The 18,265-nt window shown below is 33.3% G+C and overlaps 1 protein-coding gene across 1 annotated transcript; it reads left to right on the top strand.

Annotated features, from left to right (window-relative positions):
• Positions 1-290: 290 nt before the first annotated feature.
• LOC133178168 (uncharacterized) lies at positions 291-17,980 on the top strand. The gene is made up of 24 exons (XM_061312916.1): positions 291-493; positions 599-895; positions 1,020-1,345; positions 2,563-2,696; positions 2,801-2,874; positions 2,990-3,124; positions 3,265-3,441; positions 3,594-4,177; positions 4,355-4,493; positions 4,861-5,069; positions 5,527-5,651; positions 5,837-5,951; positions 6,345-6,389; positions 6,547-6,600; positions 6,697-6,921; positions 7,381-7,523; positions 7,760-8,066; positions 8,532-8,601; positions 8,771-9,516; positions 9,625-9,718; positions 10,014-10,201; positions 15,793-15,990; positions 17,159-17,349; positions 17,533-17,980. Exons 1-24 carry the CDS (start codon positions 291-293, stop codon positions 17,803-17,805), a joined length of 5,052 nt encoding a protein of 1,683 aa, XP_061168900.1. The 3' UTR covers positions 17,806-17,980.
• Positions 17,981-18,265: the final 285 nt, after the last annotated feature.

Genomic DNA, 18,265 nt, shown 5'->3' with positions numbered 1-18,265 from the left:
AATTTTTTTTTTCAGGAAACATTTTTTTTCTTTCAATCATAATCTGATAATGTGAAAAAAATTGCATTCCCTACTGACTATGGAGAAAAGATTGATTTGAAATTTCGACGTCATCGTTATTATAGTAATTAAAAAAAAAAAAAACAACAACACATTGATTGCTTACGAAAATCGTAACAATTTATTCTGTACAAATTAAATGACGTGTGCAATGTTTTTCTTTAGTCTGGCACAAAACTAAAATGATTGATTTTAAGCTTCTATGTTCTTTCTTTTTTTCATAGAAAACGATGTGCAGAGATAATTTAATTAAAGTATCCTTAGTCTCTGTAAACTCTGGAAGTGAATGGAGGATAGGAGACGTAGTTGTGGGTAGTGCATCCCTCAGATGTCAACTCAAGTTCACAAAAGCGGGGGATGGAGTCCTTGGAAAAATTGTATATATTGAGGAAAAAAGAAAAGGACTCTTGTATATTACGGTAGAAAATGCAAGGTTGGTATCCTCAGTCTAATTGTTAACGATGATACTTAACGTTTGAATCTAAAATACAACTTTTGTTAATTAGTACACTGGTAAAGGTATTTCTATTTTCTATAGCCCATTGGATATACTAGAAGAGGCTGACTTATCTGTTCATGTGAGACACCGCTCAAAAAGAAGCAACACGAATTTTCTGTCGAACATTTTGGATAGCATCAACTGGGAAGAAAGAACAAATACAACGGTTGAATTAAACCCAGAAAGAAAGCCTTTCTCTCTGCTGAAAATGGCCGATAACCCAGAACCGGAAGTTCTGGTATTTAATTCAGGAAGCCAGAATCAAAGTTCAACAGGGGCAGAGTTCAATTTTACGTGTTCTACTTGTTTTGGAAAGATTGATTTATCATACCATTTGTAAGAACTGCAAGAAAAATATTTTCAATTAATCAGTTATATATTTCTATAGCATTATTAGTTTTTGTTTTTTTACCTCAGTGAAATTAAAAATGAAATTACACCATCAAAAATATTTTCACAGAGAAATGAGAATAAGAAGAGACCAAACAACCAACAAACCTATTATAAAGTCCTACCTTTCTCAGATAGAAGGCACAGCTACAAATTACTATCAGTTTACAATTGAATCTCAGAGAGAACTGACTCTCAAGTTAGAAAGGAAAATTATGGATACAGCTCCTACTTTTCTTCATCCGATACAGCTAGCAACATTTAAAAGATTTCCCACAATACATCTGGCTATCAGCGTCCAATCCATTACTAATCTGTCTGCGGATGTAATATCAATGTCTTCACAGGAGATAAAGGTCGACGACTCCTTCCAAACATCGGGAAAATTTGTCGTATGTGAGTATACATACTCAAAAAGGATTTATTAAGATTTTCTTTTGAAAGTTTTTAAATAACGAAGCAATTTGAAAAAAAAAATCTTTGTCATTTATCGTAAAACAAAATATTTTTAAGATATATTAAATATAATTTTTTCAAGCAGTAAAAATTATGTTTCATAATCGTTATAAAATTCATAAGTTAATGTAAACCTCAGGCCGTTTGGTTCAACATTAAACCTGTTGAAAAATGACTTCTTACGTATTTCGTGTTGCAGTATACAATTTCTTTTTTATGCATTGGATACCATAATTCGGATAGCTATAAAAGTAAACGTTACTCATACAACATGAAAATAATTAGATATATAATTTATTTATTTTTATCTCAATGCATCATGCATTTAGATTTTTTTAGATTAACTGCTGTCATAGAATTTTTTTGTTTCTTAATCACATTTACAAAAAGTCAAGGTCATTCAAATCTCGAAGGTTTCAATGTCATACAAGGCCAGTCTATCTCTCCCTTGATCTATTTACAGGCGACCTTATGCAATGAAATTTTATTAGAGTATAATTTATTTTTTTATTTTTAATTGACAGTATTTAGATTCTTTCAACAGATTCCTATATCTTTAATTGTTTTCTTTGTAAAGTTATTGATGACTTTTCAAATCTCAAAATGAATTTCATTTAAATTCCATTTTGAAAGAAGCAGGCGAACTATGAAGATCTTAATCACTGTCAAAATAAGACAATGTATCGGGTTGCACGTTTTGTGTATTCTGTCCTTTTACAGAAACAAAAAAAAATTCTCAAAAATGATCAATGACTGACGGTGTACCTGATTTGTATTGTTTTGTGTGTCAGTCCTCCAAGGTCAAAGTTGACGAAAAGAATATTCAAAATATTTACACGACAGATATTGAAAGAATTTAATTTAATTTAATAAATTATGACAGACCTTTACGGAACTGGTGCTTCCTTGGCACAGAATTATCAGTGTTCACGAACATTCTTGTACACATTGAAAAGAGAAAGATGATTTTAATTTTCTTTACTTTTGATAAAATAAAAAAATTAATTTTCTTTTAAAAATATAATTGCAATCTTCAAATTAAAGTTTCTTTCTTGAAATATGCAATGCCACTATTCTAAGCAATGCATTTGATGTAGATGCAAATGTTTTTCTGGGGGAAAAATCAGATTAAGTGAGTTTTTTTTTTCTACATCTAGCCAATCAGCACAGTCAACACAATGGTCCACCAACAAATCATCTCACGACATCTGATTGGCAGATACAACACAGCCCACATGACGGAGTACTATCCAATGATTCATTTTCTATCCATATCAATCTTTCTCAGGAGGTATGTATGCGATGTATATTGAAAAAAAGGTTTTCAAGCTCTATTTTGTTTATATGCACCAAAAGATTCTACTTATGTCTGTATAAAAATGCTTTTTTAATCAGATTTTCATAAAACCCTATATTGAATGGAGAGAGCGAGATATTCTATTAGATTTTGGATCACCTTTTAGCGTAAGGTTAGTCATTTTGACATGTATTCATTGTACTGGAATCTTGAGTATAAGTGTATTTTTCTATCACTTTTTCAATAAGTCAAAAGTAGTATTTGAGGAAAAATCATTAATTTTGTAGATTAAATCAAAATCTGGATGTGATATCATCAGTTTCCGATGTATCTCTGTGTACAGATATGACAGCTCAGACTACAAGTGTGTTCTTCACAGGAAAGAATTCTTTGGTGGTAGATGCATTTGGGATTCCAATATGGTACTTTCAACTTACCTTGATTAAATATGTCCCCACTCTACACTGATTATTTTTCTATCATTGCTCTCGGTTATAAAAAAGTAATTTGTTGCGCCAATATGTCTTCTAAAAAATGCATTGAATGCATTTCATTTTAACAGGGGAGACATTTCAACTTTATCTAAAGCTCAAGTGACGAATTCCTCTTTGATTCAGCAAAATTTATTCAATAAATGTCGTGCGCATTGCTTTGGAAGTCAACAAATATCTACGACGACGATAAGCGCTTGTGGTTCAACAGATGACGTAGTACTCCGAAATTCGTCATCATTTTCTTCGTATGTATACCTGATTTAACATTTATAATTTCTCAATTGTTCAGCACATAAATTCAAATCTTATAGTCTCATCTTTTTCATTTTTCAGCACAAAATAAATGATGCTCAAGTGTGTAATGTTATTTCTTATCCAATTTGTTTCATTAATTTAGTTTGCGAAAGTTATTTGGGGATTCTATCTTATTCCTGTCGGAAGAGTCCAGCGAATCGTCGTGGTGTGGATATCCGGGAAATCCTTGTACCGACTGTGCGGACTATTTTCAAGATGATAACATCTGCTCCGATAGATACGTCACACCTACACTTGCAGAAGTTTTAACAAAATTATCAAAACTGGTTGCCGCTGAATGGCCGGACAGAAAGCTTTTGATTTTGGAAGCTTGGGACGAACCTACATCCGCACATCCGGATGGAAGCCATGGTAATCTGTCATTGTTTTACACTGGGAGAGCAGCTAGAGTTGCCCTTAGCAAAACCCTTTCCAGTAAAGAACCTGAGACTAATGAAGATATTTTCCAAAGATTCAAGGAATTAATTCAATGTTCCGATGTCGATTTTTTCGAAATATTCACCAGAAATTCCATAGTTGACATGTGCATTTCTGATGATTCGGCGTCTTTATTTACAAACCAGGACAAAAAGAGAAAGAAAAGAGCAGTGAAATCAAACAACATCGCTCAAGTCAACACCTGGAGAGAGGAAAAAGACAAATATGATGATCATTTATTTAGTCTGGGTATGTTTCTTTATTATAGAATAATATTTTGATACGCCCGTACTGATGATTTTTAAACAAAAATTATATTTGTTTACAAGAGGAATAAATTTCTGTACCACTGAAGTATGCTGTGAGTTTAGTCATTGCAATGATACGCATTTCTAATTTAATATGTTGTATACATGTATTTTTAAGTAAGTGCAAAGACTCTAGGATCTACTTCAAAGGACTTCTTTGGTAGTGGGAAATATTACCCACAGGGTAAAACTGCACAAGATGTATGTGGAGAAGCAGATGATATATATAGCATAGAAAACCTAGAACAGATGCAACGGTGAGTATTATTCCATCTTCTCTTCCAATAGTTTGGACAGCCAGATGTTTGTGATAGACAACAAGATAACACTATCTTTACTTTTCAATCTTAGGATACGATGTTTGTAACATCAAACTCGGTGAAATTTTTCCGATTTCTTTCTCAGGTGTGATATGTACATTTTATGTCATTAAAATTCGGTATGACGTAAAAATAAGCATGTTATTACATGTACCTACAAAACATCAAAAAAAATATGAAAGGCGACGTTTCAATATAATATTATTGAATGATAATCTTTATTCATACTACAGTAGTAACTGTGTTACTGAAAACTTTTTTAACGCATTCGACAAAGAATGATTTTTGATTGAATTATTCACAGATTAGTTCAGTATCCACTACAGAACGTTGAGTTTGAACCAGAGGGAGCAAAGACGTCATCTTGTGGAGCGTTGACCCGGGAATGTAATCAGTGTAAAGATTATAAGGACGTTGATAATCCCTGGGATTGGTGCTTGACTCGGACCATGAATACTAGAGCTGTCACGAGATTACGGAGGCTAGTAAAGTTGATAGAAGATGAAACACAGAGTGAGTACATGTACCATTGTTAGCCTTTTTATTAATGAGAACTGTAGATTGAGAAATTAGGTTATAATATTTCTTGATATGTGCGTATATGTAGCTTTTGTAATTTTTTATTCTTAAATGATAAACTAAGTTAGCATTTCAACAAAAATAGATGTCAAAAATACATTCTCATTCTGATAAATCTAGTTTTTTTAAACTTTTTATCTTTCACCGAAATTGATATTTTGAGATGTAAGAACTTTAAGGTCCTGATGATACATGAGATATGACAAACATATTCATTTGACATAACTTATCCTCATATGATGTGATTTGTGCGTTCCGTATTTTAAGCATTTTCAAGTAATCAAATATAAAGTTTGGAAAAAAATGTTAACCCTTACAGTTCATTGTATATGATCGAAGTATTTAAAAGTAGGAATGATATGATGAATATTATGTACATGTATTTTAAAAGGATCCTCACTTGGAATGACAGACGAAGAACTCGGTGTTTGTCGATCCGGAGTGGTGCTGTTTCAGGATCTTCAAAAGTGTAAAGAACTGATGCCAAGCTCAACCTCCGACAAAGAAACTAAATGTGTTAGTAATAAGTCTGACTGTCGTATGTATTTTTGTCTTAAAACCATCGACATTTGTCTTGTATTTAAATATATCTGTTGTTATAATTGGACATAACCATATCAAAGTAACTTTTATGTTTAGTCAAAAGCAAATCTTGAAATTTGCCTTAAAATACTGATAAACATTTTTTGTTGACATTTTAGTACAACTGCATAAAAGATACCCGTTGCTGCTATCTCAATGACAAAATAGGTTGCATGAAAAACGATTGTTCTGGAGACCAAAGTGCCAGTGTGTGGACTCCAATTACATGTCAAGGTACGTTCAATAATGCATTATTGGAAGTATGTACGTGAGCATTCCATGGTGTGTTTTTTTTCAAGTAAAGTGTTATGCGTTTTTCTTATCAATAAATTTTGTCAGTTTTTTTCAAAGCCTTCTCTAATAAAGCTGAGGTTAGCTATTTTCTATATGAACTTTGCAGTGTTCATAATTCAATTTAATGTTGTCGTTAAAAATAACCAATGAATGAAGCCAGTTTTTTATTTAATATTTGCTTTTAAAAATGCATTATGTATATTGACTATTTAATGAAAGAAATAAAGACAGTGCACGATTCTACATGTGTAATTTCATAATTAAACCAAAACACACATCATTTTTTGTAAGAAAAATTGAAGCCGCATGCTTTATATTTTTACTCTTCTGTAGAACAAAATCCATTCGCTCCTGGTGTTACTATCCCTTCAAATCCAGGTAAATTTTACACTTTTTAGAATTACTTAATAATTAATATTTCTCAGACCTTTGTACTTTGCAATGTCTAATTATAATAAATACACCATATGTATATGTTAATGAGTTCAGAATGTTGTACAGAAGCAAAATACAACTGTATATATTCTCTTCCTAGCTTGTAATCAAGGTGACGATTCGAAAATGATTCTCTACGGAAATGTATGCTCAGGTAAGCACAAAGTTCAACTGGAAATTAAAAACGTTATATTCTGTATATTTTGGACGCATTATGGTTACTTCTTACGGATAAATATTTTTTTAACAGGCGATCCTTGTCAATTCTTCACTGGAAAAGAATATCATTTACTACTCAAAGTAATAATGATATTCGAAGTTTGTTCTGGGAAATGGGATCAGGCTACAATGGATTCAGACATTCAGAACCTGAATGTCAGAGACGGGAATCTGATGACGTTCTTGTCTTCATGTATGGGCAGTGATAATACTATCCTCAAAATTCACAACCCAATTCCTAATGATCCAACTATTGGTATGAAAAATAAACATACATTTCCATTACGATATAAAGATATAATTACGAAACGGACAATTTTGCTTCGTTATAAGTGTAATTCGTTAAATCCGTTAACTTCACAATATATTTTGAAGCCACAAATAATGAAAATTATTTTGCTGTTAGTATCAATTTATCATACGCGTTTCTCTATAAGTTGTTTTACTGTACATGAAACATTAACTTAGTGACCGGTTTTAATCTATTCATAAACAGGCTATAATAAAAAATTATTTAAGTTTAACATCTGTAAGATTTGTAAAACCAAATTGATATATTAAAAACCGTATTTAAATGTTCTCTTATTTGAAGTTGGAATTCATCTTTTTGAAGTAACGAAAGAATGTTTTTATGCGGACAATGGCTAATGGGTTATCACAATAATTTTAAATCTCTTATAATTTGATAAAAATGAATAAATAATTTAATCTTTAGGAATCGGGTACAGTCTTCGTGAAGCAAAAGATTCGACAGAAAAGAAAGATTTTCTATTGGAAACAATCCCAAGCCTGGATTATAACAAAATAATGAATGGGGAACAAAGTTTAACAAAAGAACAAGCACTTTTCCTATACGATGTAAGTTTTTATTATTCTGCAAAGAAAAACACACTTGTTCCAACAAGTTTTGTTAGAGTTATGAAAATTTTGTACCCTGAATTCTAATTTTACATTTATAACCCGTTATTTAAAAAACTCACTTACATAACAATAAGCAATGCATTTAAGTACTACACAAAACATACATTAGCTACTATTATAACGTATTCAAATATTATTTGCAATTTAATATTTTGAGAGATTGTTTTTAAAAGAGAACAATGAGAAGGCACATTATAAGAAGCATCAACAGTATCGTTCCTTTTAAAATATTCGTACATTTGGACACGGCTACGAAAATTGCCATCATCAACGCAAGATATAGAGGGGAAATTTCTGGAACTCTTAAAAAGAAGTTTAACACTGCTGTCACCAATGGTCAGTGGGCAAATGCGGCAGCCATTTATCTCAGCCATCCAGAATACAAGACTAAATACAAATGCACGACAACCGGCAAAGGAAGTATATGCACTAGAATGAAGTGGAATGCGGAGCAGTTCCAAAAAGAAGTTTGGAAACCAGGTGCAACCAATTGATAAATTTCAAAATCAATAAATAAATAATCTCGATTTAAATCACTGTGTTTGGAGAATGCTAATAGATTTTATTCATTTTATGATATCCGATTCGTAATGTTTGAAGAAATGTTTTATTTGTAAATTCTATGGTCGTTATAATGACCTTGTTAGTATATATAACTTATCATTAGGTCGAATTTTGGCTGACTTGTTTCACACCAATTGTTAGGGTTTTGTTTTTATACTTAATTTGAACACGAAATGTTCCGTTTACCTGATCAATGCATAGGGCTTATGGCAGTTGAGACTGGTCAGCAGGGGATGCTAACTCCTGCTAGACTCTGATACCACCTGCGAAATTCCCAGTAGTCTGTATTTTATGCTCTCTTTACATATTTGTATTTCTTATAGATTTTTTGTGATCGAACACTGTTTGTTACCTATACCTTTTACATTTATTGCATATCAGTGAAGGTATCCAAGACTGATCCGCCGCGAGGAAAGAGATCAACTGGGACGACCTTGTCAGCTGTTGGGAGGTATGGTATTTTTGGTATTATATTGAACCCAATTACTAGCATAACAAAAACATCTGGCATCGTAATTATTTTTTAAATTATTTGTGAGATACTACTCTTTGAAAATTAATATTAATTCATTTGTGACATAATTAGCCATATCAAACAATACTGCTATTTTATTTCGCAGATCATTGAAAATATCAGTAAACACAGGTGTGTCACTGAGCAACAGTAAACTGGCGAATCTCGCCGTTCTCGCGGGATTTGATCACGTGACAAAGGAATCCGATCACATCATAGTTAGCGTTCGACCAGCTACTGGCGTTAACACTGTCATAGTGAATTATCCAAACCTGAACATGCATGAAACAGAACCCCCAGCTAAGGACACAGTAGAATACGAAATACCAGCAGAGGCAGATTATAGCTTAATGTATCCCCTTCTTCTAGATGGATTCAATGATTCAATAAAACTCTCAGATTGTTATAGAATAGCCGATTTAAAAATTCAGAAATATAGGTACTTTAGATTTGATGTAAAACTGTTAGAATGCTTGGAGGAAGCCAGTAGTCATTATGAGGGATGCATCAAAGTGATACCTGGTTCTGGATATCGTGTAAGGTCAGATAACAATAGAAATATTGAATTAAGACATTCAGAAGAAAAATGGCGGTTTTCAGTAGGCCAAGCAGTAGAAGTTGGACAAGGATTGTCACTGAAAGAGTTATCAAATCTTGGATTAACAATTATCAGATCATGTGTAAAAAATCTTATTCCTAAGAGGTTAATACTAGGTATTGGGGCTCACTCAGATAGGTTGTATGTTGATATAAGGGAGTCAACCCCAAAAGAGGAATTTATTAAAGTTTGGGATGCAGGATTTCCGAAATTGTACAACGAGCTGAAAGAAATAGAGACGGGATTTAATAAAGGTTGGTAAAAGGAATTACTGCTGATAATTAAAATATCGATTAAAAATTTTCCTGTACTTTGCGTTTGCATTGTCAAACTTCTTAATATAAGTAATTTGATTAACTTAGGTGGTGCTTTCATTGATCCAACGAATAGAACAAGAGCATGCCAAACTCCACCCCTAGGATCCAAAGCATATTACATAAAATATTCCAACGAAGAGTAATTATTTTTATTTTGTCAGTAACTCTTTCAACACTATTAACATTATTTTTCATAAAAATATGGTACAATGTACCAATTATCTTTTTGCTTTGTTGGCATTTAAATGTATATATTTATAAATAGAATGAAGAAGCTTATCTATTTGCTATATCTGGATTAATAATCTCTCTTCTGCAAGTTTTGTTGAAATGAATATTTAAATATTGTCAGTAATTCTGATTTTGATGGTTTTATATAAATTTCGAATTTATCTTATAGTTTTTCAAATCATACTTGCTAATCATAATTACAGTTCTTGTAATTCGGATTCTGGGGTTTCCGCTGTTTGTTTTTCAACTTCCTCTGATCGCCAGAAGTCAGCTTCTGATCTTTTTAAACGATTGAATGAAGTCACTGGAAACGGGCCGCTAGATAGGGCGACACTTAGAGATAAAGTCAACAAATGTCTGGTGTCAATGTGTGGTGGTTGCATCGGAAAAGGTAACCTTCCAAATAATAGTAATTTATATTAGTTTAAAGTGTCAGATAATTGGAAAACCTTTCAGACGATAAAAAAGGTAGCATACTTTCTTCCTTGCCTTCGATAAAACCACAATTGTTAATGAGCTTTGCTTTAAGGGAATTAAAGGCAATGTTTTCTTTTAATATTTTTTACGCAGAAGAACCACAGCTACCTCCAATTTGCAGGAATGTTTATGTATTGCTAATACTGAAAAGGTTCAAATTATTATCCTTTATTCTAGGGTGATTTATTCGATTGATTGATTTTTAGGTCACCTGGGTCACTCAGGTGACCTATTGCTATCTGTTTTCGTCCGTCGTCGTCCGTCGTGCGACGTGCGTCGTGCGTCGGTCGTAAACTTTTGAACATTTTTAGCTTCTTCTCTTGAACCACTGAACCAATTTCAACCAATTTTGGCATATAGCATCAACAGGTAAAGGGGTACAAAAATTGTGAATTTCATGGTCCCTGCCCCCCTGGGGCCTGAGGGGTGGGGCTAAAACCATCAAAATTAGTGCTATCTTTAAAAATCTTCTTCTTTACTCCTGGACATCAAGCAGTCAAACTGTTGGCATGATTGTAATAAGCATTGAGCCCTCTACCAAAATTGTGAAATTCATGGCCCCTGGGTCAGGGGTTCTGGTGTTAGGGCGGGGCTCTATTGATTATATAGTGAAAATGCATTAATTCTTTGAAAATCTTCTTCTCTGCTCCTGGGTATTATTTAAACAAATCAAGTGTATGATAATGATGCACAAGGATGATTCTTCCAAAATTGTGAAATTCATGGCCCCAGGGTCGGGGTTCTGGTGTTAGGGTGGGGCTCTATTGATTATATAGTGAAAATGCATTAATTCTTTGAAAATCTTCTTCTCTGTTCCTGGATATTATATAAACAAACTAAGTGCATGGTTATGATAAGCATTGATGCCTTTTCCAAAATTGTGAATTTCATGGCCCCAGAGTCAGGGGTTCTGGTGGTAGGGCGGGGCTCTATTAATTATATAGTGAAAATGCATTAAGTCTTTGAAAATCTTATTCTCTGCTCCTGGATATTATTTAAACAAACTAAGTGCATAGTAATGGTGCACAAGGATGCTTTTTCCAAAATTTTGAAATTCATGGCCCCAGGGTCAGGGGTTCTGGTGCTAGGGCGGGGCTATATAGATCATATAGTGAAAGTGCATTATTTCTTTGAAAAATCTTCTTCTCTACTCCTGGGTATTATTGAAACAAATTGAATACATAGTTATGATAAGCAAGTGTGACTCTACCAAAATTTTGATATTCATGGCCCAGGGTCAGGGGTTCTGGCGCTAGGGTGGGGCTATATAGATCATATAGTGAAAGTGCATTATTTCTTTGAAAATCTTCTTCTCTACTCCTGGGTATTATTGAAACAAATTGAATACATAGTTATGATAAGCAAGGGTGACTCTACCAAAATTGTGAAATTCATGGCCCCAAGGTCAGGGGTTCTGGTGTGTGTGTGTGTGGGGGGGGGGGGGCTCTATTGATAATATAGAGAATCTGTAGTAAAAGTGCATTATTTCTTTGAAAATCTTCTCTGCACCTGGACATATCAGAGGCAAAAAGAGTAAAAGTTTTAATATAACAAAAGATTTTTGAACATCTGGACCATTTGATCAAGTGTTCTGGTCCTGGCCAGAGCTCTATTAATTTGTATTCAACTGAGAGGAGTTATTCCCCTTTGCTATTTACTTTTGATAATTAATCACTGTAAATAATGTACTTGAAAGGTTAATAGAAGAGGAGAATTATGCAAGATTTTTTATTGTATAATACAAAAAGTACTTTTATAGTTTAAATGATCAGGTAGACTTGAAAGTAATAGATAAATAAAAATGAGACAAAAATAACTTGTCTTATTCAATGTTCATCAAAGACCAAGAGAGTCCAATGTAAGGGAATTGAAATAGTACAGAATCACTGATAATTTGTTCATATACTGTATGGTGATAGTGATAAATGGGGAACAGATTAGAACCTAATTTATGAACTGTTAATGAACAGTAGACTAATTATTTTGTTGATCCTGATCACCCTATTTTTCTTGCTTTTGGGCAACAAAGCTTCACCTTTCAGTTCATTTTTTACTCTATGGATCCTCTAAATTGTTGTATTATACTCAGGTGACCGTTAAGGCCCTTGGGCCTCTTGTTGTACTTTTAAGTCATTCACAAGATGATTTCACTCAAATGCCAGCAAAGGGCTTCAAATTTAAACTTTTACTCGGCACCTAGGGCAATGGAGCAGATAGGGTTTTTGTCAACACATTCCATATTATTATACCTCATTATAATTATTCTATACAACATGTTGTCTGATTGGTTCTAGATTATCAAGTGACAGGGCCATACAACTTCATATTTCCCTGTCGTCGTCATGCTTTTCATCATATTCAACCTCTTCGGAGACCTAATGCATTTTCTCGCAATAGTTATCGTTCGTTGAAACTCCCGAGAGTAGTAGACGTCACAATAGCCTGGTTTACGTCACAAAGTTGCTGATTGACTTCTGTGTTTCAGTAACACTACGTTAAAATTGAAAGTGAATTTAAGAGCGGTGCCTAATTTGAAAGTTTATGTTTATTTTTAAAGTTTTTGCTTGTTTCGGTATAATAAACAATTTATTGCATGAATGTTCGGGAAACATGATTTATTCAGCCAAGAAATATCATATTCCCCTCGGGCGAAGCCTTCGGGGAATATGAATTTTCTTGGCTGAATAAATCTTCATATTTCCCTCACGATCATGTAATAATTGTATAATATAACATTTTTGAATAAGTTTTCCTATTATGTCACAAATACGATATTTTTATCCATGTGCCCTGAAAAACTGCTGAATCACGCCGGATATAGTTATATTACACCGGAAACCGTTATATTGCCCTCCCGAACACCGTTATATTCCCTCGCGTGCAGTCATTCTGTAATATTGATTAAGTCGGGTTCGAAATTCACAGAGGCAGTTGCTAAGCAAACGTAAACAGTTCCGCGAAAATTAAAAATGTCCGGACAACGTCTGCGTTTTGTTCATTTGAATTCAGAGGAACTTGATAATTTAATTGAGGAGAAAAATTCCGTAAATACAACGAAAGTTATCAACACAAGTGTCAGCGTGCTGAAAACATTCTGCAATGAAACAGGACGGGATATTTCGGAATTATACTCGACGCCCAAGTCAGAGCTGCAGGAATTCCTTAAGCTATTCTATGGGGGGTTGAGAAATTCAGAAGGGGAAATCTATGCAAAGAGAAGTATGATTTCAATAAGGTATGGCCTACAAAAACATTTTTTCAAAAAAAGAAAAGTTGACATCGTAAATGATATCGATTTCAAGGAGGCGAATAATGTGTTTCTTGCTGTGTGTTCAAAGATAAAAAAAGAAGGTAAAGGAGCTGTTGTGCACAAAGATCCAATTACAAGATCGGATCTTCAAAAACTATACACTTCCTTCAACTTAGAGGAAGCCGAAGGACTACAGAATAAAGTTTTCGTAGATTACATGCTGTATTTTTGCAACAGAGGTAGAGAAAACCTTAGAGAATTAAAAATTAGTGACTTCTCAACAAGTACTGACGATGAAGGCAGATTTGTATTCATTGCAAGAGATCATGCCACAAAAAACCACAAAAATGATGAAATTCACAGCCAAGGAGGGAGAATGTATGAACTGAAAGACAGTCCGCTTTGTCCTTATACTTCGTTTATGTCTTATATTGATAAATTAAATAAGGATCTTGATGTACTTTGGCAGAGACCCAGCAAAGGAAATGAACTTAAGTATGATAAAATAGCGGTGGGGAAAAATACTCTTGGGGATAAAATGAAAAACCTATCCAAAAAAGCCGAACTTTCAAAGATGTACACTAACCACTGTTTGCGCGCAACGTCAATAACAGAACTAGATAGATCTGGTTTCGAAGCTCGGCACATAATGTGTATATCTGGACACCAGTCAGAAAGCAGCATAAGAAGCTACGCAGCCCATGTAGACGACAGAAAAAAACTAGACATGGCCATGACAATCTCAAAGGCAGTAACAGGAGACTCTGTTCTCGGTATGTAAAAAAAAAATAGTATATTTTAAAATAAAATTAATTAAATAAAGTTTAATTTTTCAAAAAAAAAAAATTACCAAGTTCACAGATAAGTATTGTATTAAGCAATTTTTCTTATAATAAATTTTACAGTTGAGAACAAAGCCGCTGCTAGCAAATCTCCCTCTCCCCCGTCACCTCTACATGACGAACATTTATGCTTTGAAGGTAAATAACCGAATCATAGATTTCTTTCCTTAAATTTAACTTTTAACTGTGGTTACAATGGTTCCATCTCTTTACAGATATGGACTTTCTTGATATTACAAACTCACAGGAACGAAGACTTCTTGAAACAGTTTTTACAGAAGAAACAAAAACACTAGACTTGAACCTTTATCAGGGAAAAGAAAACGGTTTTCAGAAATTTCTGCCGGCGCCAATTATGCATTTTAACAACAGCAGTGTTAATGTTCATTACCATTATTATTGAAACAAACAGTGCCAACGAATCAGCTATTTATTAAACAATTAATAGTTTTTTTTCAGATATGTACATGTGTACATAGTGTTCAATAAATATGTTCGATAACCGATTTTGGTTATTTAAAAATGTTATATACCATATATTACATGGCTTCTCGGGCAACAATACCAGAATATTTGCCCCTCGGTAACAGGAAAGCCCTGGAGTGTTATGTCGCCCTCTGCCTTCGGCATCGGGCGACATAACACTCCAGGGCTTTCCTGTCACCTCGGGGGCAAATATTCTGGTATGCTGCCCTCGAAGTCATGTAATATATGTATAATATTGGGCCTCGTTACTTCTACTTGTCAGAAACCAGAAGAGCTCATGCGATAGTAAGGAGTCCGTCGTCCGTCTGTACGGCTGTAAACATTTTTTTCCAAATTCTACTCCTCCTACAGTTTTGATCTGATTTCAACATAACTTAGCACACAAGTAGACTACACTAAGATACATAATACTTTCTATCGGTTTTTAATTTCGATGAACGGTGTTGCCATGGTTAGTAAAAATAAAAATTTCTGTGAAATGCCCTCAAAACGCTATTCCTTCAACAGTTTTGGTCTAATTGCATTAAAAAAAAACTTGGCACACAAGTAGACAACACTAAGATACATAATTATCTGTATCGATTTTTAATTATGATGAACGGTGTTATCATGGTCACTAAAAATAGAAATTTCTGTGAAATACTTTCAAAATACTACTCCTCCAACAGTTTAGTCTGATTTCAAGCGCTCTACCAACTGCTTTGAGAAATATAACATAAAATATACCTTTTAACATTATCTCGAAGAAAAAATAAATTTAATCGTCAATGTTTTACAAGAGAAGCTATTAACTTCTGCAAGAACTACTATTAAGTTACATCAATTTTCATCTCCTTTAGTTTACTGAAGTTTTTGACTTTATAAAGTCAAGCAATTGTTTGTTTTTTGTTTGAATGTAATACTTTAAAGTTGCATCTATTCTCAAAGGAAAAATATGGAAGGAAAAGACGATGGCATGCTTTGACCTTATGTCTTATTTTTTGGACGGATCCTCCACTCCATTCCCAGACCTTAGAAACACCGGGGCGTTTTACAATACAGAAAACTCAAAATCAGAGGTTCACTCTTTGGCGTGTCATGACGGAAGTGCATGTATCGAAAACGTTCAGCTTCATTCTTTTCTACGTAAGCCGAATAAAATGTTTAATTTATTGTATCCAATTCTAATTGAAGGAGAAAATCATTTATGTTGATTATAAATACCATATGAATACCCAATCTTATCTTTTTCCTCTGATCTTATTTTGGTTATTTATTTATACTTTTTAATATTTGTTAAGATTTTTAGATTTAGTGAGTTTTTCCGATCAAATGGTGTACGACGTTCGTCCATCGTCTGTCTTGTCCTCTCTTAATTTTTCATATTTTCGACTTCTTAAGAATCACTAGGCCAGTTTCATCAACTTGCCACAAAGCATCCTTTGGGTGAAGGAAATTTAACTATATTCAAAGGAAGGGTCTTGTCATCTTTTCAGGGGAGATTTAAGAATTAGTAAAAATTTAGTGACATCTTTTAAAAAGCTTCTTAAGAACCACCGGGCCAGAGAAGACGAAAGTTATTTGAAAGCTTCATTTAATAGTGTGGATTGAATTTTGTTCAAATCATGTACTTGGGCTAGGGTGGGTCCAAAATAGGTGATTAAGATTAACACTCAAATATGTAGCAAAAACCTTTATTAAAAAATACAGTAAAGTCATGATAATCATTTTGTTATACAAGTATCCTCAAGTACTATATATATATTTAAATTTGTTCAGATCAGGGTCCTAGAGAAGGATTTTAGAATACAATAAGAAACAATTATTATTAATAATTAGCAAAATTTATCTCAAATGTGTGATGTAGATTTGTTTAAATTATGAAATCTTGGTAAAAGTTGTCCCGAAATCAGATATCGATCCAAAAATTACTTACGCAATGAACAAGAAAAAAACTTTCCAAAATACCAGTACCGTGTTGATCTTATTGATGTAGATAAACCATTCCAATGTTTTGCTGATTTAAGTTTGCAAAAATGTAGCTCCAATAGGTCTAGATTTTATTCCTTAACATGGAGTCAAAATATTAATATAAAATTAAAAAGGGAAACAATCTTCTTGACTAAAGTGACTCGGGTGAACGTTGTGGTCTATGGGCCTCTTATTTAAATTGTTTCTTATATTCTCATTTCGTTTTTATTATGTTAATAATTGTGTGTGTATGTGTTTTGTTTTGTTTTGACTTTGTTATTTTTTTAATGTTCTTTTCCAGTAAAATTTTACTTGTGTAATATACATGTTAATTCCTTTTTAGAGGAAACATTAACAACTAAATACAAACCAAAACCTTCAGAGACGAACGAAGAACTCTTGTACGATCCCGCTGACAATCCGTCTCCTTTACTTGATATTTTAGAACAGGAAATGGCAATGAGGGTTTCCGGAAACGTGTCAGTTTATATTGAAAGCAATGGAGATGTTTCAAAACTAAATCACATACTAAAGGTTAACTCTTATACAATCTCATTCAAAACTTCTATTTCTACGGTAAAAATCCTTATTATTCTTAGTTTTTGGTACTCATGTGGACATTCTTATAAAGACCCTTGATTCCAATCATCTGTATCTAATCAAATGAATATTACTGTCCTGTAATCGACTATAATTATATTTTCTATTGTATTTTAGATACTTATGGTTTATAACACAAAGGTCTCAAACGTTCTTTTCCATCTGACAAAATCAGTGAGGGAGAATCAGGCAATGGCAGCTATTCAACGGAAACTTGAGCGATGGGCGTTTTCCATGTGTCCAGATAGAACACGTGTTGTAGTAGCTCCATACACTGTTCAGAAAATAGACCATGAAAGACACAAGCGAAGTATTGATAGAAGCAAAGACAGAAATGTAGTGAAACAACTGAGAAATAACTGGGAACTGGAGTGGTTAGCAAAAACGTGATTCTCTTTGGGGGATGAAAGCCGTTTGTACAATTGTGATTCTAATAATTTTCCCGTTTTTTGTTTTGTTTTTTGTTTTGTTTTTTTTCTACGGAAGCCCATTGAGGCCAGTTCAGAGAAAGAAATATTCTTTATTGCGTTTAAACGCAATAATTATTGCGTTTAAACGCAAAACATTGCGATTATTCGCAAAAGTATTGCGTTTAATCGCAAAAATTATTGCGTTTTATCGCAAAAATTATTGCGTTTAAACGCAAAAATATCATTGCGATTAAACGCAATGATTATTGCGATTAAACGCAATGTTTTGCGATTTAACGCAATAATTATTGCGTTTAAACGCAATAAAAAATATTTCTTTCTCTGAATTGGCCTCAACGGGCTTCCGTAGTTTTCTGTTTTTATTTTATTTTATTTTATTTTTGGTCTTGTTTATCTTTCATAGTAGTTTTCTAATCAAT

This window comes from Saccostrea echinata, unplaced genomic scaffold (assembly GCF_033153115.1).
Source record: "Saccostrea echinata isolate AGI-Se365-2 ecotype Australia unplaced genomic scaffold, CSIRO_AGI_Sech_v1 ptg000002l, whole genome shotgun sequence".
NCBI lineage: Eukaryota > Metazoa > Mollusca > Bivalvia > Ostreida > Ostreidae > Saccostrea > Saccostrea echinata.
This window is presented reverse-complemented; position numbering and strand designations above follow the sequence as displayed.

Bases quoted from the DNA above. Each gene is read 5' to 3' on its own strand.
- LOC133178168 (XM_061312916.1), top strand. From the start codon at position 291: ATGTGCAGAGATAATTTAATTAAAGTATCCTTAGTCTCTGTAAACTCT. The intron at 7,524-7,759 runs GTAAGTTTTTAT...TGTTTTTAAAAG, and splicing joins AAGCACTTTTCCTATACGAT to AGAACAATGAGAAGGCACAT. The intron at 9,719-10,013 runs GTAATTATTTTT...TCATAATTACAG, and splicing joins ATAAAATATTCCAACGAAGA to TTCTTGTAATTCGGATTCTG.